Below are 24,508 nucleotides of genomic sequence, written 5' to 3'. Positions count from 1 at the left end.
GAGCCATTTATTTATTTATTTTTTCAATCAGTAAACCAAAAAGATCACTGAACTTCCTATCTCGAACCGTATAAGGTCATATAAAGCCTTACGTCCACTTGCTATGGAGATGAGCTGATATATAGAGCGGCAAAAGTTTATGATCTTAATTTGTCACAATTATAGACAAATACAATCTGACTGAGTGATCCTTGACAGGGCAGGTTGGAAAAAGTAAGTGAACATCTGTGCTACGACTTCATTCAAAGCTAATTGGAGCCAATTAAGGAGATCAGATTGGAAGTGTGGTTCACACAGAGCCCCTGTCCTTTAAATAAAGGCACACAAAGACTGGTTATTGACAGATCTGTTCTTCTCTCTCGCTCTAAGAAAACAATGGACAATCCTGAAATCCCAAGTATAACTGCAAATATAAATGAATATAAATTGAAGAACAATTGATAGACATATTGTTCAAAATTAAGACAAATATATTGTTTTGATATAGGCAAAATCGGTTTGATATTTTATAATCTAATACAGTTACATTAATGCAATTCTTAAAGTGTCTACTTTTGGGGGCCATATAAGTTTTATGTTTTTTTTTTTACGACATATCAGCATTATATCAACATCTGCTTGATAACTGAAAAATCCATATCTCCAATCAAAAGCAAGTGATTAAAAAATTAGAGACAAGATAAATGAAGAATCCAATCAAAAGAAAAGCAAATAAGTTCACTCCTGCCAGTAAAAACAAGTAACACACACACACAGCTGGTAACTCTGCTTATTTATTCTTCAACACGTACAACATAAATGATCTAACAAACACTTCAGAACACATTCAGCGTAATGCACATGTACTGCAGTTGACTGAGAGAAGTTTGATAATAAACAGCATGTAGCAAAGTAAGTACTGGTACATACTGAGCGCGCTCCCTCCAGAACTAATCACACAAGTATTATTCTTGCCATAATACTTAAAAGAATATATGCATGGTACATTATGGGATAATTAAAGTTGGTGTACTGTAAAATGGAGTGGCATTATGAATTGAACAAACGTTAGCAGAGCTGAAATTAAGACATGTTTTGAGTATTCCATGGAAATCTGTTCTAGCTTGCATTTGTAGCTTTAGCTTAATTCCACACAACATAATCCGTAGTGTTTTCCTGTGGATTTAGACCAAGTGCTGCAAGTTTAGATTCACAAGTCAAATAATAATAATAATAATAATAAAAAAAATATATATATATATATCCCTTAGAGTTTACAAAGTCTTTTTGCATAGACAAAATATTGTCTAAACATTTTCACAATCTGATTTCAAACAGAACTTTGTGCTGTCCACTACACAACACAAAGTAGAAAAATGTAGACTACACCTCAGTTTGTAGCTATACCGGGAGAATGAAAAAAAAATGAAATCCTTTCCTACTCTGGACAAATCAGGCTTTTAACGAAAAAAAAAAAAATTTAAGTTTGATTTGCTAAAAATTAAGTACATAATAGTTTTTCAGAACACTCTGATATCGAATATAAATTTGTCTTTGGTCCCTTTAAACATCCTTTTTAATCTCTCCCTGTTGGTTATGCAAAGCAGCTGCCATAAACACAAGAGAACATGAGAAAATGGAGCTAAGGATTATGCATTCTGACTATGATTATGTCACATAGGCTGTGTGCACTGGACATAGGTAAAGAATATCTATATATGGTTCCCAATTTTCTATAACTCCCATTGCACATGATGTACAGCACGGTAGCTTTTTTTTTTTTTGAAGTATGAATTAGATACAAACAGTTTCTTTGCAGCTTGTCATATGTGTTGAGAAAATTTGTTACAACAAAAAAAAAAATCTGTAGGCATCACAAATTATATAAAATACATTCTTTTTCATGCACACACACACACACACACATAAAATCAACATATACATAATACATAATACATAAAGATGACTGAGGACAGAAAACGATTATTCAAGCAACTGCAGTTCTAGATCAAGAAATAAAATGTATTTGGAATAAAGCGATAAAACTGTACGCCTCCAAAAGTGCAAACGTATCCAATTTTGAATAAATACCGATTGTATATAGTCTCCAGTTAAAAATGTACCTAAATTTCAACTGTTTAATAGCTTCAATAAGTTCAGTAACCTCCTGCTTTTATACTTTTAAGATAACAAATGGCGCAGCTATGAAAAGTTTACTACTGTATATTATATTTCTCGTCACTCAACTTCAAAGTTTCTTCAAGTTTAGTCGGATGTAGTGTTGCGTGGCCAGTATCTGATGTTTTAAACCACAGACTCCCATTGGATTGTGGGTAGGGGAAACTATGGCACACAGTGTCTGGCTGACAGGATGGACATTGGACGTTTAAACAGAATGAGGTTTATGGGCATTTTGAGAGCTAGTGCAGTGTTTGTGTATCAGCTTTTCTTGTGAAAGTTGAACGTGACTTCAATGCTTCCACATTTAGAGACAAAAACATCTGGCCTACTGACTTTTAACAAGGCCTAATACTCTATGATCTGATATTAGGAGAGTCTACAAAATGATGTGGTGTTTTACAGTGTTTTGTTCAGAGTAAAATATGTGAAAAAAGCAGTTTGAAATCTTCGGAGTTAGATGTTTTAAAGCATTGTGTGTACTGAATATTTTGGAAATGCGTTGTGGTAATACTACTGTAGCAACATAAAACTGCATTAGCAAAGCATAGGTTCGTGCTTTAGATATATATTAATCAATGCATTAACAAAGGTGCATTAAGTTCCACATTTCATTTTGCAATGATTTGACTAGTTGAAATGTTCAGGGGACTTGAACGTTGAAGTTAGAAAGAAGTTGAAAGGCTAGATGAGAGAAAAACACCCTGAAAAACAACATAATCCTATATATGGCACATATATGTTTAAAGCCAATAAACTTTCAGAGAAATAAAGAAATAAAAATATAGATTCTGAATATAACAGCATGAATATCGAAGAACATTCACAAAAGGGATTTGTATTACACAGATCACTGTGCACTACAATAAAAAAGTTAGCAAAGTTAAGCAGGTAACAGCATCACAGAATTATGAGCGTATGCCGAGGCAAACAGTAAAGCAGAAGGAAAAGGACTCCATGGAAAAGGCTGCTGGAGATCAAAAATGAGCCAGGTCATCACAGAATGATGTCATAAACGCGACCCACTCGTCCAAGCCACTCGCGCACTGCTTGCCGCACTCTGAGGTCAGTCACATGACAGGTCAGCTGACTGATACAGGGGAAAACCACTGGCTGGAGGGCAATGAATGTGGGATCTGACAAGACCTGGATCTGATTCAGGATCGTAAGGACCATGTTGGTCCAGGCCTGGACAGAAAAATGGACAAATACAAGTTCGCATAAAATAATACGGTTAATTTGCTGAAAGTTCTGTCTTTTGACTATATATTATTTTCTTTTCATTTGTAATATTGTTTCAGTATAAAAATAATGTTTTATTTTCCACACAAAGAAATGCATAAAATATCACAAATTCAAAATTCAATCACCGTAACATTCCAAAAAGGTTAGTTTGCTTTTGGGATTGCAGACAGACCTCCATCAGTGCCATGCAGTGTGTTTTGTTAGGATTTGTTGTGCTTCTGTTGTGATTAAATACTGTCTTGCAAAGTATTTTCTTTTTTGTTCAATTCAGCTAAATTTAAAATTATTTATATACTATTATAGCATTTATTAATATTGATTTAGCTTTTAGTTTTATATGTTCAGTTTTCATTTAATTTTAAAGATTTTGTAATTGTTGCTTTTGTCATTTCTTTTATTTTTTATTTTTATCTAAACATTTTTATTTTGCTTGTTTTAGTAATTTTGGTACTTCAACTTACTTTATTTCAGTTAGTCTTTCATCTACTATTTCTATTTTAGCTTTGTTTCAGTTAACAAAAAAGATTTTTGTTTTTGTTTTAGTGAACAATGACAATAAGTAACACAATGTGAGGGCGCAACAATAATCCCTCCAGCTGACAATGACCCAACTTTCCTGCCATTCATTATTTCAAGTTCAGGAACGATTGTAACTTCTGTTTCATGCTGACTTTAAAGGGGTTATGATCCAAGAAACCAAAATTCCCTTGATCTTTTGACATACAAGAGATCATTGTACTATAAAAACATCCTGTAAGTTTCAGAACTCAAACCTCTGTCATTTGTCTAAAAACGGCTTATACTGAAAGGGATAGTTCACCCAAAAATGAAAATTCTGTCACCCTCATGTCGTTCTAAACCCATAAGACCTTCGTTCATCTTCAGAACACAAATTAAGATATTTTTGATGCATTCTGAGAGCTCTCTGACCCTCCCATAGACAGCAATGATATTACCACGATCAACGCACAGAAACGGACATCAGTAAAATAGACCGTGTGGCATCAAGGGTTCAACCATTACTTTAGGAAGCTACGAGAATACTTTTTGTGCGCAAAGAAAACAATAATAACATAATTTATTCAGCAATTCTTCTCCCTGAGTTACCGTCTTCTGCCATTTTGGAGAGTACCCCAGAAATCAGCGTTGTTTACGTTTATCTCTCCAAAATGGTGGAAGACGGTAACTTAATTTGTGTTCTGAAGATGAACGAAGGTCTTACAGGTTTGGAACGACATGAAGGTGAGTAATTAATGACAGAATTTTCATTTTTGGTGAACTAACCCTTGAAAGCAGTCTGCCAAAACGACAGCTTGTGGAATGTACCACTATGGTGTAATAGTGTGGATAAACACTGCCTCCGCAGAAGAAGATCAACGCCTGCTTCTACATCACTGCCTGTTTAGCTCCGCCCACGATTCCACATCACTGCCTGCCCACCGATTTGCGCATGTAGTGTTTACAAGACAGGCGAACGTGTAGGTCTACACAGAAACCAAACAATAAAGATGCTCCAAAGACAACACTGTGCAGTGCCTTCCTTCTGATCCCAACATTAGGAAAGTGGATGATTTTTAAATTTTTTTTAAATGAAGATCCAGACCGCGTCATTAAGAACTCGGTCCTTTGTTCACTCATTTTACCGCAGATTTGTTTACAAACAAGGCACAATTCGACGCGGGATTTTCAGAAAGATGTGTCTACAATGTGTTTTCCGTGTCTACACTCCTCCACGCCTACTCAAATGAGCGTTCAGATGAGAGGGGTTAAAAACAGGACAGAAATTAGTCTATTACTTCTAAATTGTTTTCTGATGCAAAAATCTTGATAACATTATAAGTGGACCTCAGAGAACAATACAAAATAAAAAACAAAAGCAGTTAATGCCAACATTGGTAAGTACATTAATACGTTTTTCAAATGATTTACCCGCGTTAACGTTGACAGCTGATATATGCTTGTTCGTGTGATTTTGCTAGTTGTACGTTGTTTCCGGTCCTGTCTTACCTGTATCTGTGCCTCAGAGTCTCTGAGTGAGATGCTGTGGGAACTGGCTGTGGATCCTGATCGAGGTCTCTTCTCTTGCCGCAGCAGCTCGGGCCCCGCGCTGAAGGAGTGACGCATGGGCCCCTGCTCTACCAGCTGCTGAGGCCTCTGGGGCCCTGGGGAGTCCGGGCCACGCAGGGTCACCGTCTCGCCCCTCTTCTCTCCCGCCTTCACATCTTTGGCAAACGTGGTGTGATTGTGCTGCTGCTTGCGTTTCTTGTACTCGATCATGAGCTTGGTGATGGTCTTGTCGGTGGCGATGGTGTACAGCTTGTTTCCCGCACTCTCCCACCATTCCTTCTTACGCCCCCCGTCCCTGCGGTCTCCTCTCAGCTGGGGGAGGGTTGCTCCCAACCCACCAGGGCTGTGGACCTCCTCTGAGGGCGTCTCGTCAAGGTGGAGGCGGAAGCTGTCCTCGGAGGGCGTTCCGTGGCCCGACAGGCCCCCGGGTGACGGTGTGGAGGTCTCCGAATTAAAAAGGGGCAAGAAAAAGAGCGGGTCGGCCCGGTGGGTGGGCTGTTCTCCCACACTATTCTCCAGGTCCAGGTGCATCTGAATGTAGTTGTTGCACAAGTCCATGCAGAGTTTGTGCAGACGTTTGACCAGCCATGCCCAGTCCACGCTGCTGGCGGGCTGCGTGCTCAGTGACGGGATGCGAGCGTGCCACTGACGCTTCTCGCGTGCGCGTGGAGGACTCACTTGGGCCATCTCCTCGAAGATATCTTCATCCTCGGAGGAGCACTGCTGTGAAGAGTCAGAGCCGCCCTCCTCTTCCTCACTCAGGATCTTCTTGACTTGATCCACAGTGATGTTCTCCTGGTTTGTCAGCATTGCACACAGCAAAGCCTGAAAAGCGTACGGGAAAGCATATTGAGACAATCCGTAATGCAAATGGCAAGTAATTCAATTTAATTTACAAATTCCTACTTTAACACAAATTACAAAACACAGTTAGGCCACAGTTATGCATGTCAACAGCAGCAGCAGCAAACATTTCTTATTATGAAGGTTGAAAACACACTTGCTGCTGATATTTTTGTGGAAACTGAGACACATTTTTTCAGGATTCTTTGATGAATAGAAAATTCAAAAGATTTTCATAAATGCATTGATCATAAATGTTTCCAACAAATCAACATATTAGAATGATTTCTAAAGGATTTCGTGACACAGAGAACTTTAGTTCTGGCTGTTGAAAATTCAGCATTTCAAAAAAAAAAATAAAAACAGTTAATTTTAAATTGTACTAATATTTCACACTATCATTATTTTTGTACTGTATTTTTGATAAAATACATGCAGCCTTGGTGAGCATAAGGGACTTCTTTTAAAAACCTTGAAAAAATCTTAATGATTGTTGAAAATGTATTGAAAACGTACTGTATATGAGGAATTAACATTAACCAAGTATTGTTCATTGCTAGCTTAAATTTGCTTTGAACTTTAATTATTGAAAGACAATCTGGTAGGCATTCACACTGATGAATGAATTATTTTAATTCATTCATTCATTCATTCATTCATTCATTCATTCATTCATTCATTCATTCATTCATTCATTCATTCATTCGAACTATTTTAATTGGAAAAACTCGCAATATTGCATGTCTTAATTCATTGTTTATTGAACTGTTATATAAAATCAATGTCACACAAGCTGTTGTTTTAAATATCAGCACAGTCTGATCCTTGTGTGTCATTTAAAGTTATTGTGTTCACCAGCTTTACATGGTGTGAAATACTGAATACAATTTTGTTTGTTTGTTTTTTTAATAAACACATATTTAACTTTTGTTTCTTATACTTCAAAAGAGTTTAATGTGTACTATAACGCATGGTCTCGCCCCTAGATGAAATGAAGATGAAAATATACTGAAGTCAGGTCAAGAACAGTGTTTTGAATAGGATGTTAGCATGTAATATGTTGGGAATTATTAATATACAATATATATTTAATTATTCAATTCCTTGAAGGTGCAGTAAGCGATATCTGAGAAACACTGCTGATACTAGAAATCAAACGACTAACAGCTGGCACAGAAAGCCCACGCAAGCATGGATCAATCAGTCCTGTTACTACAGCGAACATTACAACAACACCATATCTTGGTTCATATTGACGTGGGTCCTAGCTCTTGGCTGATTGTAACCCTTCTTCTTCTTCCAGTGATATTCCTTGGTTCTTTTCTTCATGTCTCAGCCACCTCTCTTTCTACAAATCTACCGCTTGCTCAGTCTCTCTCTTCCCTATCATGAATGTAAATGGCTCCTATTGCTAATTGGCTACAAGAGTGTTGTGTTGCATGGTCTGAATGGTCCGATCCGTTGTTTTTTCCCCATTTACACATCCAGGATTATGTACAAACACCATTTTTTTCAGCACATACACAGAACAGACAAATAGCAAAAATTCACAAAATTGTTTGTTTTGGATGGATGTTATGATGTTGTGTGTAAAAAAACAATAAAAAAAATTGTACTGTAAATGTACCTGAAAGTAGATATTGAAGCTCATGGCAGACTGGCGGTATAAGTTAGCAGCTCCACACACCCCTGACACCTTCATGAGGAGATACTTGAGTCCTGGACGGGTGTCAAATTCCCGTGCTGTGCGGTACGAGTCCAGCAGCAGGTCAAAGATGATAGCCAGGTTCTGCATTGAGATGTAGCGGAGAAAGCCTGCGGGTTTCGGCTCTGACACGGCTGTGGGGATTTTGCTCTCGGAGCTCCCAGAAGCTTTCACAAACTCCTCTAGGAGGATGTCATACAGGTTCTGCAGGAGCACTTGATGGGACAGTAAACTTACCACCAGAGTCCTGAAGGGAATCCTGCACAGTGACAGAACAGACAATATAACAGCACTCTGATCCATTCAATTTGATTTAAACAGATTTGTTACGGATAGTGCTTTGTTCAGGAACAGCAGTAGTAGGAATATATGTGAGACCGATAACAATTAGATGATCATCTACAGTATATTAACGTTCTATTCCATGCTCTGCTTTTTTTGATATAGTAATTCAAAATGTGTAATCAAAATCAAACAAACAAATGCAGTGCCATTCAGTGTACAACCTGGTTCTGTAGGTAACAGGCCACTTCAAATGTATGAAATATTACATTATTAAAACTGAAGAACAGTAAGGCATGCAGATTCTGTTTGCAGTGGCCTTACCCAATTTTTCTGTGTCAAGCACAGCATGAAAGAGAGAATAAGAAAACATACAAGCACAGGTTACTTTATAATTAAAACAACATTTAAATTTGAATCGGTCACTGAAACCCATAATGATCAACCACTAAACTTTCCTCCGGCCCTGTATCACATTATAATATATAAAGTAGTATTGAAATAATACATATCAGCAGGCTGAGTCTAAAACATCATCTCACCTCTTCTGAGCTTGACCATTGGAGTGCTGATCGGCGGGAAGCTCGATAATCAGCACACAGGACTGAGCGTGCTCAAAACCTTCCTTGTTGCTCGGAGTTTTAGGGGAGCACTGTGTATCTAGCATGAAGACCTGGAAGAAGAAGAAAAAAAAAAAAACACACATTCTATCATTATAATCAATTAATTATACACGCAAAAATCCTAGCCAATGTTTAGTAAAGCAGTGCATTACAGTGTTTTTACCACGAGCTATAACCAACATATGCTTCCTCTCAATAGTTCAGTCTAGTGGTCAACCACTACATTTTTCCAATGGCATATTATTACTTTTTTTTTGTTATCAACTTTTTATTTATTTCCACAAACTACATCACAACATCCATTCAAAACAAACAAAACAAAACAACAGACATACAATCAACACTTCAAAAGTCCAGTCAAAAAGGAGAGAAAGAGGGAGGGGAAAAAAAAAAAAAAAAAAATTAATTCCTTCATACAATCGAGTATGTTAAAGAAAAAACCCTGCCAAGCATCAATAGTAGAAGGCTTGGCTCCATTAATTTGCGCTGTTGTACATTCACAGGTCACTATTTTCAGGAGGCTATGGATCCAATATGTTTTTCCACACATGTGCGGTGTAAACCAGTTCTGTATTATTGTCTTCTTCGCAGCCGTAAAACCAGCAAACAACATTCTCTTTTGTATTAAGCTTATACAGAGACCAGAATCATCATTAAGAAGACACAAACTTGGGTTAGCAAAGCAATCAATTTGTAGTAAGGAGGATAAAACCAGGTTTACATATGTTCATAGATTAATGAGGATAGGACACTCCCAAAACATGAAGAAAAGTACCTGATGATGCAGTATTACATATATGGCAGTTAAAATTTGGTTGTAGTTTCATTTTGAATCTTTTGTAAGGAGGTTATGTATGCTCTATGAATGACTTTGAAGTGAATAAGACGATGAGCCAAGTTTTTAGATATTATGCTGAGGTTAGACCACACTCTCTCCCAGTCGACAGATAAAGTAAGGTCAGACAATTCCCTATTCCAAATAGATTTAATAGAATCAATCAGTTTTGTAATGCAATCAATAATTTTATTATATATTAAGGAAACAGATGGCCAACCAGAAGATGGTGCAATCCAATCCCGCATAGGATGAGAGGAAATGGGAGATGCCCAAGGAACTCCATACGCTTTGAGAGCAGAACGTAATTGAAGAAAGACAAAATATGCGGATGCTGATATACAAAATTTTGTTCTTAATGTCTGAAATGAAAGGGACCCTGGTTATCATATATATCACTGTACGTGTCTACGCCTGAAGAAGACCAAGAGGGTTTGACAAATGGACGATTTCTGCATACAAATTTAAAATTGTGCCATAAAGGTGTACTGTTACAAAATTTGAAGGATCCTCCTATCAGACATTCAACCGTTTTCCAGATTTGAATAGAATTAGCCACAACCGGACCAAATGTATAATTATCACCTTTTTTCCCTGTGCCAGTAAATAAAATATCTTGGAGTCTATTTGGTTCAACCTTGTCAGCTTCAATCACTTTCCATGAAACTTTCGATTGAGGATCAACCCAATTATAAAGAGCCTTAAGTTGGAACGACCAATAATACAATTCAAAATTTGGTACATCCAGTCCTCCTGCGCGTATAGGATGTTGTATTGTGGTAAGTTTGATTCTGGGGCATTTATCATTCCAGATAAATTGAGAAAATATGTAGTTGATCTCCTTAAAGTAACCTGGAGGGGGAGAAAGTGGTAGCATAGAGAAAAGAATGTTAAACCGAGGTAACAAATCCATCTTAACTGTGGAGATTCTTCCTTGAAGAGAGACTTTAAGATTCTTCCATCTTTGAATATCATTTTTGACCTAAACTAGAATACTATTAAAATTGTCTCTGGCAATCTTATGGATGTTTTTATATATGGTAATGCCCAAATAGATGAAAGATTCCTTAATAGGGATAAATGAGGGAATAGAAGAATTAACCTTGACATTGTTAATTGGCATTAAAGCAGATTTGCTCCAATTTATTTTGTATCCTGATAAGCTACTAAAATGATCAAATTCCTTAATTATACTAGAAACTGAAACATCAAAGTGGTCTAAATATAGAATAATATCATCAGTGTAAAATTAAATACTATGATTATGATCATGAATCTTAATCGATACTTCAGATTTCCTGATGGCTTGTGCTAAGGGTTCAAGAGATAAGCAAAACAATAAGGGGGAAAGCGGACATCCCTGCCTCGTTCCTCGCTGTAAAGGGAACGGGGGGGGGAATAATATTATCAGTCAAGACTGATGCTCCAGGTGAGTGGTATAATGTCTTAATCATAGAAAATGAAATGTTCACCGAAGCCGAAACATTGCAGAACTGCCCACATATAGTTCCACTCTAGCCTGTTAAAGACCTTTTATGCATCAAGTGAAAAAAACGCACAAGGGCTCGGATGAGAGTCTGCAAGGTCAAGAATATGAAAGAGTCGACGCATATTGTCAGACGCATTGCGCCCCTTGATAAAACCGGTTTGGTCCTCCTTGATCAAACTATGAATTACCTTCTCCATACGAGAAGCAAAAACTTTAGCATAGATTTTTAGATCACATGGGATAAGTGATATCGGTCTGTAGCTGGAACAATCTAACGGATCTTGCCCTTTTTTAAGAAGTAATGATATCAATGATGGTTTTTGATCTCTATGAAATACACCATGTTCAATTGCAAAATTAAATGAATTAAGCATAAGTGTCCCTACCAAATCCCAAATTTCCAAATATAATTCAGGAGGGAGACCATCTAGACCCAGCGATTTGCCCTTTTGAAGGCTTTTTAGAGAGATGTGGAGCTCCTCCAAACTTAATGGGGCCTCCAAAGATTCTTTATCCACCTGTGAGATCCGAGGCAATTCCAATTTATCTAAATACTGCTTACAAATTGGTTCATCAAAATGTGTTTTGGCTTCATACAGATTTGTGTAAAAACCTTTAAATGTGTCGTTAATCGCCACAGGGTTCATAGTGACCTGACCATCTGATGATTTTATTGCGCTAATATATGCCTTAGACTCACATTCTTTCAGCCTAAGGGCTAATAGGTGACTAGGTCTCTCTGATTCGAAATTATATTTTTGCCCAGTCCTATGTAAGATAAATTCCGCCTTTGAGTGTGAAAGTAAATCATATTCTTCTTTTAAAGGGGTGGTTTACTGCGATTTCACTTTTTTCATTTTAAATAGTGTGTAATGTTGCTGTTGGCGCATGAACAGTATCTGCAAAGTTGAGGCGCTGAAAGTTCAACGTAAGCGGAGATATCGTCTTTTAAAAATCAGGAAGTTTAATGCCTACAAAAACGACTCCTATGGGACTACAACGAGATACTTCCCAGGTTGCATACGTAAACAACCCATCAAACCCCTCCCTCCGGAACATGCAAAAGAGGGGGCAAGGCCATGTTCTGCGGCTTTGTCGAAGAGGAAGAGTTATAGTGGAGAGTTGTAGTCATGCCGTCGAAACTGTGTTATTTTCACCCAGCTGTCAGGTCTTCTGTGTTCGGGCTTCCTACGGATGCTGTAGTTCGTCAACAATGGTTAAAATTTATGTTTGATCATGTTCCTGACAATTACAATCGTAATTCAGCTCTCTGTGCTGCGCATTTTACGGAAGACAGCTTCCAGAATCTACACGAGTTCAATGCCGAATTCACACAGAAACTATTACTAAAACATGGAGCAGTTACAACTTTAAAACCAGAGGCAGCAGTTGTTGGGCCACAACCTGTAAGTAAGATTTCATAATTTTAAATGTATTTGCATGTATAATTTCAGACGTAATGTTTTAGTTTTATCAAGGACGTAAACAAATGCCAACGCTGGCTTTAGTAGACAGTTAGTTAAATGCTATTTCGTGTGTCTTTGACAAACGCGTACAAACATTTTGGACCCGAATTTGTAATTATGTACTAATTTTGTAAATGTATTTTCCATGTATACTTTATGACGTAATTTTTCAATTTGATCAAGAACGTAAACACAAGCCAACGCTGTTTGGTTATAGTGGCCAGTTAGTTCGATGCTATTTTGTGTGTATAAGACAAACGTGTACAAACTTCAAAAATTGATATGTAATCACAACAGCAAACTTCCATTCAGAAACGTTTGTAAGAGCCGTGCTTGCGGAAGTTCTGCTTGACTCTCTTCATTACCACTTTCTGGGTCTGATTCTGGCTCAAACTGATACGGCAATATTGACACCATTATTTACATTTGACCGGAGCACATGCAGCGGTCGCCCGTGAAGGGAATGGGCGTGACGTTTCCGGACAATGTGCAGTACGCAGTTTAGCCAATCACAACACACCGGCCCAACTGACCAATCTGAATCCATCGCCTGTTTCTGAGGGAGTGGTTTCAGAGAATCAGGAAGTCAACCGGACGTTCAAATGACAGAGGAGAAAGCGGCTTACAATAAAGGTGAAATATATGAAAAATAAGGCGTTTTTTAACAAACAAAACACGAAGACATGTTATATTGCACCCCATAAACACAATCAAGCAAAGAAAAAAAGCCGTAAACCACCCCTTTAAAGAGGACAGCTGTGTAGCCTGTTTCTCAGTAAAATGTTACTTTTGTAGGTTTTGTAATGATTGGATTTTATTTTCTAATTGTGTGAACTGGTGAATTTTCGCTTTGGCAAGAGTACCAATTGCTTGTGCGCAGAGTTCTGATTGGCCAATCGTTACTTAGTTCATAAATTATCATAAGTAGAGAATTTTAACATTTTATGTGCATGACAAGATTTAAGCAACACACAAAATTAATAATCCAAAGGGGATGGTAAGGGGGGGGGGGCGTGGTGGTTTTACAGAGGGGACGCTTTTTGTCATTTTTTCGAAAAGGGGGATGCCATCCCCCCGCATCCCCCCTCAATTCGAGCCCTGGTCGTTTCCCACAGTATTTGAGGATCCACATCAGAGGGCATATTAATTTCAGGAAATTACTTTATATATTCTTTTAGAGAAGTAATGAAGGTCTGATTACTTGCTATGATTATTACATTTTTAATCTTTGGTCTCATCACAACCCTGAAAATATGATGATATCTTTGGGATTGTAGTTCCTGAAATTCTCTTAGCACATGGTCTAATGTGAATAATTGCTTTAATTATAAAACACCAGCTACTCCAGTGCTCAATAAATAATTTAACATTTGGCTTTAAGAAAATGAAGCCTATTATCAGAAACATTTTTTTCTGCGCTGTCATTGTGGTGACTAACTTTTAGCACTGCTTATTACTTATATTAATGATTCCCAATTTCCTCAGTTGCAGTAGTGACTCTAATTTTCATTTTTTTTAGAGCCAAAGCACTGAATGTATGCCCTGGCAAAAGATATTACATGAATTTTGATGAAAATCCATGATTTTGTGAAAAGTACAGATTTTACATACTCCCAGGAATCCATGCAATAGTCACCAAACCTGGTCAAATTTATGTAAAGAAACTAAAGACGCTAAATTGCAAATAGATTATTGATATCTTGAACTTGCCATGGCAAGGCAATACATTTATGGCAAAAAAAGGGAAACGGGAAGCCTCTCATCTCTTCACATCGTCTGATTTAGATCAAATTGGAGTTTTATGTTTGGTAATGGGGGCTGATCACATTAGGGTGACAATACTTCCTTGTTTTCCGGGACATGTCCGAGCAAGGATTCTAAACTGCAGAGTTTTGGCTTTGTTATGCTTTTGTTTTCATAGCTGCCGAAGGTAATGCCTGAAAAAGAAGTTTGAGCAATAAAGTGCAGGCATTGTACATAATCAACCAATGGCTTTTGGTCAAAGCAATGTAAATACACATATACAGTGCCCTCCAAAAGTATTGGAACAGTAAAGACAAAATATCTCTGTTGGCTGTGGAGTCAAGACATTTACAAATAGGATTAAAAAGATGAATATGAGACAAAACTACAGAATGTCACATTTTATTATTGGGTGATTCAACACATAGATGTTTTACCAGCTAAGAAGTTCAGCACTTTTAGAGTTTCATCCCTCTATTTGATGTGAGCATAAGTATTGGAACAGTTGCCTCACAGGTCTTTCTAAGTGATCAGCTGTGTCCTGTTGCACTAATTCTTCAGATATTAAAAGCAGGTAATGTGTCGTATCAGTTATATCCATTACTTCTGCATTCTGAATCTTGCATTCGATGATGACACACACAAACCAGGATGAAGACGAGGGAGCTGACTTTGAGAGAAAAGCAAGCAATTTGGATGCTAAAAGAAAAGAGGAAGTTAATTAGAGCTATAGCAAAAACAAAGGGCATGGAGAAATCAAGAGTTTGGAAACCACCAGCAACAAACAACTACCTGGTCGGCTGAGAAAACAACAGTAGTTGATGACAGACAAATCACAAAAGCTGTGAAAATTAACCCTAAAAGATGTGTCTGTGAAATCACCAACAACTTCCAGAAAGCTGGGGTGATGCTCTTACAATCTACTGTCCTCAGGAGACTTTGATATAGAATAACAGAGGCTACACAGCAAGATATAAACCTCTGACCAGCACCAAAAATAGAAAGGCAAGATTAGAGTTTGCAAAAAAGCACAAAGGTGAGCCAGAAGAGTTTTGGACCCGTGTTTATGGACCGAGACAAAGATGAAACTTTATCTAAGTGATGGGAAAGCAAAAATGTGGAGAAAAAAAGGGAACTGCAATGATCCCAAGCATACAGCCTCATCTGTAAAGCATGGTGGAGGTGGTATCATGGCATGGGCATGCATGGCTGCCTCTGGAACAGGCCCTCTCAACTTTACTGATGACTTAATGTATGATGACAGTAGCAGAATGAATTTGGAAGAGTACAAAACCATCTTGCCTACCAATATTCAAGAAAATGCCACCAGATTCATTGGGAAGTGATTCATATTGCATCAGGACAATGACCCAAAACCTCCTGCCAGTTCAGTCAAGGAATTTATAAGGGCCAAGAAATGGAAAGTCTTAGATTGCCCAAGTCAATCTCCAGATTTAAATCCGATTGAACATGAATTTCACCAGCTGAAGAGGAGAGTAAAGGCAGAAACTCCCCAAACAAGCAAAAATTGGAATTGGCTGCATTAAAGGCTGGGAAAAGTATTTCAAAGAATGAGACCAAGAGTCTGGTGATATCTATGGGTCACAGACTCACTGCTGTGATTGTGCACAAGGGATCTGCAACTAAATAATAGCTTTTAATCTTTTATATCTGCCTTATGTTCAACTGTCCCAATACTTATGCTTACATCAATGAGTGGGATGAACTCTGTTCTTTTTATTTGGTAAAACATGTATTTGTTGAAACGGCTAATAATACAATGTCTTTTTATTAAAAACATTCTTTAGTTTTGTCTCATATTCATCTTTTCATCATATTTGCAAATGTCTTGACTCCACAGCCAACAGAACAACTTTGTCTTTAATGTTCCAATACTTTTGGAGGGCACTGTATATACAAGTTGTTCTTATAAATGAAATGATTGATCGCTGACTAAAGAACCTTGGGACACTGATGCAGTTTTTCTGTCTACTACTATAAATCTGCTTTGAAGCTATTTTTAATGTACAAAGCGCTTGCCTTGAGATTTCAAAGCCAGATAACGATCCATTTTACACCTATTGCTCTATTGTCTCACAGTATCAATATGTTCTAGCAGCATAATTTGGTATAAGATGTCTGGGTCAGTCTACAGTTGTAAATGACGTGAGGTGTGCAAGTACCTGTTGAGCCATGGCCCGGATCCTCATATACTCCGCCTCGGCTGAAGGGGAGTGTGAGGGGGCTGCAACTTTCACTTCACATGCATCTCCAGTGAAACTGTCCGAACCACTCCGGAAACAAGCTAGCAGATTCTACCAGAGAACAGAGAAGGTATGCAGACAACAATAACACAGATATAGATTTTTTTTTTTTTTCACACTTTTTAGATTAAACTATGAATCAAAACTTGCACTGGTTTACATTCATTCTCTACCAATTAAAAGCACATCTCATGTTGTACAGAACAGAACATACATTTTGCAATAAGTACTTGCATGAATAAAGCTGTTGCATCTGTCAGTACTCTGTGCTTGACCTACATCAACATTTCCTTTAGCAGCAGTTACACAACAGAAAAAGATCATCAGCAAGTTAGCAGAATTTATGCGTAAGTGAAAGTAAAAATATTCTATAAAAATTCTATAAAAATAATTTTCAGGAAAATCAAATAAATGCAGCCTCAGTTTCATTCTGTACACCAGATACTCAACAGTATATGGCACTCTCTTGTGTAGGGTTGGATGATATAGCTTTAAAAAAAGAATACCTCAGTATTTTTCAGCCAGTATTCAATAAAAATATATCTATTTGTTTTGATGAGGCTTAAAATGCAAATAGTTTGATCCATTAGCTGAATCACCATTTCAACCACAAAGATATTGCAGCCTAGTACATTAACAGTGTTTACAACTTGAATGAACTGATTTCTAGAAATGAATCAACTCCCTCTCTTTAGGAGCACTTTAACTGCTTAAAAGCCTATCATGTTTGTGCCATCTGCAGCACCAAACAAAATGCAAAACACTCTCTCCATCTGGCATCGGTCAAGCAGACAGATCCGGTCCAGGGGCCAATTCTATTGATTGAAGCAATGTTGTTTTGGAAGCAAACAACATATTACTGGCACAGTCTTTAGGAAACTTAATTGCTGAATAAAAATTACATTAAATTCCATGCAATCTTCATGACTGCTCAGTTTTGTATCAAAAGTATTAGTATATATTCACTCTATGCTACTAAAGTGTCAATGAAAAAGTCTTTGGTCAATCACAAAGCATCAAGTTTACAAGGCATCTTTACACATGTGTATTCATATGGCTGATAGTAGCACCATTTTGCTTCTTTCCATAAAGTAGCACAACACTAATCCTTAGAGAAGATTACATCCTCAATATTAGTTGAGAAAGCAAAGACCACATGTGGCTGCAAACATCCTAAGCATGAAGTTTCAATCAATCTATTGTTGTAAAGAAATGTTTGCATAGCATATGTAGCATATGTGATGAATAACTTTCCTGTTCAAACCAATGTAGCTGGAATGTGGTTTTCAAAAGCTGTACAGAGGCATGATTTTCCCGTAGTCTTGTTTTTCATGCCTGACAAGCATTTCATCTTCATCAGCTTAGAAACAGCTTGTGTGACCTCAGGGTGTTCGCAAAGTCTAGACGTCTAAAAAGCCAATGCGGAGTCTAAGAAATCCGTTTTATAAGATGTCTTTCTATGGACATTTCTTATTTTTCACTTTTAATTTAGTCAACGAAAGATGAACTTGTTAGCGGTTAGTTCTGCTAGGCATGCTGTGGACATCGTACCAGTGACTCCTGTACGCTTGTTAGACACAGGGCAATGTGCGTCAGCGGTTCATGCCAGCGCGACATGTGGCTCATTGCGCTTTAGACGTCTGAAACCCAGTCTGGGGGATTTGGGGATTCCACCGAAAGATGCTATAAAAGTACTGTACATGTCCTAAATTTGGAATTACAGTGAAACAAAAATTATGTCCCTGACAATTACATTTAATACTACGCCATGATGATACAGTATTACATTTACATTTAGTCATTTAGCAGACGCTTTTATCAAAAGCGACTTACAAATGAGGACAATGGAAGCAATCAAAATCAACAAAAGAGCATATGAGAGCAAAAGAGATATGCAAGTGCTATGACAAATCTCAGTTAACCTAACACAGTACACATAGCAAGTTTTTTAAAAATTATATAATAAATAAAAATAAAAATAAAAATAGAATAGAAAAAGAAAAAGAATAGAGCAAGCTAGTGTTAAAAGCTTTTTTTGTTTATTGTATAATAAATAAAAAGAAAACAAATAGAATACAAAAAGAATAGTTCTTTTAAGAATAGAATTAGAATAGAGAGTGCTAGAGTTAGAGGGTCAAATAAAGATGGAAGAGATGTGTTTTTAGCCGATTCTTGAAGATGGATTGAGTTGGGCAGGTCATTCCACCAGGAGGGAACAGTTAATGTTAAAGTCCGTGAAAGTGATTTTGTGCCTCTTTGGGATGAACAATAAAGCGATGTTCACTTGCAGAACGCAAGCTTCTAGAGGCACATAAGTCTGAAGTAATGAATTTAGGTAAAGGGGTGCGCAGAGCCAGTGGTGGTTTTGTAGGCAAACATTAATGCCTTGAATTTTATGCGAGCAGCTATTGGTAGCCAGTGCAAATTGATGAACAGAGGTGTGACGTGCATTCTTTTCGGCTCATTAAAAATTAATCTTGCTGCCGCGTTCTGGATTAATTGTAAAGGTTTGATAGAACTGGCTGGAAGACCTGCCAAGAGAGCATTGCAGTAGTCCAGCCTGGACAGAACAAGAGCTTAAACAAGGAGTTGTGCAGCATGTTCCGAAAGAAAGGGCCTGATCCTTCTGATGTTGAATAAAGCAAATCTGCAGGGCCGGGTAGTTTTAGGATCCAAGATGGCGGCGCGATCAGACGCAGCGGCTGCTCCAGGTCCCAAAGACGGTGCTTTTTTGTCTTTTAATGTCGTCTGTTCGTCTCCAAATAGTGTAAATTTACCGCTAGTTCATAAGGAAATCACTCCTAAACTCATATATGTTCGCCAAAGACTTTTGGATATCGGCAACGCATACAAAGACCAACTCTCGCCGGCGGCTACTGAGAAGCTACGAGGCCTCTGTTTACTGCTGAAGCCGGACCTCGAGACCGCGGCCTCGCCTACTGTCGCTACCCGCACAAGGCGGCGTCAAGCGGTGTGAGAGAGGGCAGGCAGCAGTGGCGGAGGTATCTGAGCTAGGCTGAGGAAAACCCCACAAGACCGGCTCTTCCAACACTCATGCTCTCAAGCGTTCGCTCTCTGGAAAACAAACTGGACTTAATTCAACTCAGTCGATCAACACAGCGTGAGACAAGGGATTGTTGTGTGTTTGTTTTCACTGAAACATGGCTGAAGGACAACATCCCGGACTCCGCCATTCAGCTGCACGGACTAACTTGCTACCGCCGGACAGAGATTCATCACTGTCTGGTAAGACTCGCGGTGGCTTGTGTGTGTCGTCAACAAAGAATGGTGTAACAATGCTGGGGTAGTGACAAAACACTGTTCATCGCTGGTGGAGTTTATGTTTGTGAAGTGTCGACCGTTCTATCTGCCGCGGGAGTTCACGGCCATTGTTATTGTCGCGGTATACATCCCCGTGCGCAAAGCGCAAAGGGCGCCATGAGCTGTACAGCGCCATCAACGAACAACAAACAAATAACCCCGACGGCTTTTTCATCATAGCCGGTGACTTCAACCACGCAAACTTAAAGACAGTTTTGCCAAAGTTCTACCAACATGTGAACTTTGCAACAAGGGGAAATAACACACTGGACTTTGTTTACACAACAGTCAAGAGCGCATACAAAGCTGAACCCCGCCCCCACCTCGGGTACTCCGACCACATCGCTGTTATGCTAATCCCAGCATACAGACCACTTCTGAAACTGGCCAAACCGGTTCACAAACAGATCAAGGTATGGCCAGACAATGCCACCTCAGCACTGCAGGACTGCTTCCAGGACACAGACTGGAACATGTTTAAAGAGGCGGCCACCTACAACAACCACACAGACCTGCAGGAATACACTGAAACAGTGACTGCTTACATCCAAAAGTGCACTGATGATGTGACAGTCACCAAGACCATCACCACATGCGCCAACCAGAAGCCATGGATGACAGCAGAGGTTCGTGGGCTGCTAAAGACCAGAGATGAAGCATTCAGATCAGGAGATAAAGCAGCCCTCAAAACGGCAAGAGCCAATCTGTCCCCCAGCATCAAAAATGCAAAACGGTCATATGCTCAAAAAATCAACAATCACTTCACAGACAGCAGTGACACACGGAGCCTGTGGCAAGCTATTCAGACCATCACAGACTACAAGCCCCCGCCACAGGCCTGTGATGACGACACATCCCTCCCATATACACTCAACCACTTTTACTCACGGTTTGAAATGCAGAATGACACACCTGCACAAAAACTGCCCACACCTCCCAATGACCAGGCGCTCTGTCTGTCTCCAGCCGACGTAAGGAAGTCCCTATCTAGGATCAACCCACGCAAGGCTGCGGGTCCCGACAACATACCTGGCCGTGTACTGAAAGACTGTGCTGCACAGCTGACAGATGTCCTAACAGATATCTTCAACACCTCGCTGAGCCAGGCAGTCGTCCCCACATGTCTCAAATCCACAACAATCATACCGTTACCAAAGAAATCACCTGTGTCCTGTCTAAATGACTACCGTCCCATAGCACTGACTCAATCATAATGAAGTGCTTTGAGAGGTTAGTCATGCACAACATCAAAACCAGCCTCCCCAACACACTCGACCGCTCCAGTTTGCATACCGTCCGAACCGCTCTACGGACGATGCAATTTCCTCCACCCTCCACCTGGCTCTTACCCACCTAGAAAATAAAGACTCCTACGTTAGAATGCTGTTCATCGACTTCAGCTCAGCATTCAACACAATAATCCCACAACAGCTCATAAATAAACTCAACCTGCTGGGCCTTAACAATTCCCTCTGCAATTGGATCCTGGACTTTCTAACCGGAAGACCTCAGTCAGTCCGTGTCGGCCACAACACCTCGAGCACTACCACACTGAACACAGGTGCCCCACAAGGCTGTGTGCTCAGCCCGCTGCTCTTCACGCTGCTGACCCACGACTGCACTGCCAAGTCCAGCTCCAACCACATCATCAAGTTCGCTGATGACACAACAGTGGTAGGTCTCATCAGCAACAACGATGAAACGCACTACAGAGAGGAAGTGGCACAGCTGGCTGAATGGTGTGGCACTAACAACCTGTCCCTCAATGTGAGTAAGACAAAGGAGGTTGTGATGGACTTCAGGAGAAACTCCGTGATCACCCCCACTGACCATCGACAGCTCGACTGTGGAGAGAGTCAGCAGCACTAAATTCCTGGGGGTGCACATCACAGAGGATCTCACCTGGACCACCAACACCATGTCACTCTCCAAGAAGGCACAACAGCGCCTACACTTTCTCCGCCGGCTGAAAAGAGCAAGTCTCCCTCCACCCATCCTCACCACTTTCTACAGGGGCACCATTGAGAGTGTGCTGACCACCTGCATCACTGTCTGGTACGGGAACTGTACCGCAGCAGACCGCAAGACCCTCCAGCGGACAGTGAACACAGCTGCAAGGATCATTGGTGCCCCTCTCCCCTCCATCCTGGATATTCTCCTCACACGATGCTCCAGCAAAGCCAATAGCATCGTGAAGGACTCAACGCATCCCTCCCACAGTCTCTTTCAGCTCCTACCATCAGGAAGACGGTACCGGAGCATCAGAGCCTGCTCTGCCAGACTGCTCAACAGCTTTTTCCCCCAGGCTGTGAGAGCCCTGAACTCAAATCACCCCGCCCTCTCTGAACCCCCATACAATCCCCTACCTCCTGTAACATGTAACGTGCAATTCAAGTGTGCTACACACAGGTGAGTGGGCCTGTACAAACCACCTGTAGTAGCACACTCTCCTCCTCTATGCGCACTAGTCACTTTTCACACACACTGCTGTGTGTACACAAATCCCACAAAAAGAACTCAGTAATATATGTATGTTTACATGCTCATGCACTACAAATCATCCTGCACTGTTCCCTAGCCAGCTGCTTGAACTCAATGCTTCTCCTTGCACATGTACAGTATTTATCTGAAGCATTCGTATAGTTTGTATAGTTTGTATTTTTTAGTTTGTATAGGTACTTTTTATAGATAGTATATTTATAGTCAAAATCTATCAGTAGGATAGCTGTGTATAGGTTTATATTGTCTTACTCCTTTGTTGTATGCCTGTATTTATGTAGCACCGTGGTCCTGTGAGGCACGACATTTCGTTCCACTGTATGCCCCCGCATGTAGCGGAATGACAATAAAGCTCAACTTGACTTGACTTGAGTTTTAGCAATGTGGTCTGAGAAAGTCAGTTGATCATCAATCACAACTCCAAGGTTTCTGGCTGTTTTTGAAGGAGTTATGGTTGATGTGCCTAACTGGATGGCGAAATTGTGATGAAACGATGGGTTTGATGGAACCACAAGCAGTTATGTCTTGGCAAGGTTGAGTTGAAAGTGATGGTCCTTCATCCAGCAAGAAATGTCTGTTAGACAAGCTGAGATGCGAGCAGCTATCGTCGGATCATCAGGATAGAATCAGAGGTAGAGTTAAGTGTCATCAGCATAGCAGTGATATGAAAAGCCATGTTTCTGAATGACAGAACCTAGTGATGCCATGTAGACAGAGAAGAGAAGTGGTCCAAGAACTGAGCCCTGAGGCACCCCAGTAGTTAGATGTTGCGACTTGGACACCTCACCTCTCCAAGATACCTTGAAGGACCTATCAGAGAGGTAAGAGTCAAACCACTGAAGTGCAGTTCCTGAGATGCCCTTTGCCAATAGGGTTGACAGGAGGATCTGGTGGTTAACCGTATCAAATTAAAAACATTTAATATAGTAAAAACGTACTCGGTTACTGTCGTAACCTCGGTTCCCTGAGATACGGAACGAGTACTGCGTCTTGATAAAGACGCATATGGGAAAAGCCTTTTTTCTCCTGAACTGAAGCCTTATTCAATCACGCAGTGAAACTGCACGACTATTGGTTTCTGCAGTGTATAAAAGACAAACCAATGGGTCGGCAGCGGAGCTGCACGAGCCTATGGCGACGAAGCCCGCCAGAATGGGCGGAGCCATCTGGCCATATAAGCGGCCGTTTCGCCATAGGATCCTCAGGTTACTTCGACTGAAGCGACAACTGAGTCGTGCAGCTACCTAGCACAGCAAAGTACGCAGTACTCGTTCCGTATCTCAGGGAACCGAGGTTACGACAGTAACCGAGTACGTTCCCTGTCGATACTCCACTCGTACTGCGTCGTAACGGCATCCACTATCCATCTGGAGAGCCTTTGCTTCGTAACCGGAAGCCCTCTGGCGCAGGTACCGAAGCTAACAACGAGTTGTTCCAACCTCCTAAAAGGGCGGATTGCTCAAAGTAGATTCTCAAGGCTCTGACTGGGCAGAGCAAGGATAACTCCCGGTTCTCATCAGAGGGAGGAAGCGTGGAGAGCATGATGACCTGAGCTCTGAATGGAGTGGAAAGCACTTGGGCACATAACCCTGCCTTGGTTTCAGTGTCGTTAGGCCCGAATTCCAGGCAGGCAGGGCTAGTGGAGAGCACCTGCAGGTCTCCTACTCGCTTGACCGATGCTAGTGCTAAGAGCAGAGCAGTCTTTAGCGACAGTGACCGAAGGGTCTCAAAACCATGGGCAAGTCCCATGTAGGGACTGTGAGGGGCCGAGGCGGATTCAGCCTCTTGGCACCCCTCAAGAAGCGGACAACAGAAGTGTTCCTGCCCAACGATTGACCTGCTATAGGGGTGTGAGGCCGCTATATCTGCTACGTAAACCTTGAGTGTGGACGGGGAATGTCCCTTATCCAGCAATTCTTGCAGGAAGGACAGAACCACCGATAAGTCAGAGGTAGACGGGTTTTCACCA

The 24,508-nt window shown here is 40.1% G+C and overlaps 1 protein-coding gene across 1 annotated transcript in view; it reads right to left on the bottom strand.

Annotated features, from left to right (window-relative positions):
* Nucleotides 1–759: 759 nt before the first annotated feature.
* Nucleotides 760–24,508, bottom strand: part of arfgef3 (ARFGEF family member 3) — a 75,258-nt gene continuing 51,509 nt past the window's right edge. Inside the window, exons 31-35 of the mRNA XM_058795543.1 lie at nucleotides 16,639–16,770; nucleotides 8,842–8,972; nucleotides 7,940–8,276; nucleotides 5,410–6,294; nucleotides 760–3,345 (exon numbers count right to left, since the gene is read on the bottom strand). Of these exons, the coding sequence (XP_058651526.1) occupies nucleotides 3,154–3,345; nucleotides 5,410–6,294; nucleotides 7,940–8,276; nucleotides 8,842–8,972; nucleotides 16,639–16,770 (1,677 nt within the window). The 3' untranslated portion in view covers nucleotides 760–3,153. The remainder of the gene's footprint in view (nucleotides 3,346–5,409; nucleotides 6,295–7,939; nucleotides 8,277–8,841; nucleotides 8,973–16,638; nucleotides 16,771–24,508) is intronic.

The sequence above is a fragment of the Onychostoma macrolepis genome, chromosome 13 (genome assembly GCF_012432095.1).
Source record: "Onychostoma macrolepis isolate SWU-2019 chromosome 13, ASM1243209v1, whole genome shotgun sequence".
NCBI classification, from domain to species: domain Eukaryota; kingdom Metazoa; phylum Chordata; class Actinopteri; order Cypriniformes; family Cyprinidae; genus Onychostoma; species Onychostoma macrolepis.
This window is presented reverse-complemented; position numbering and strand designations above follow the sequence as displayed.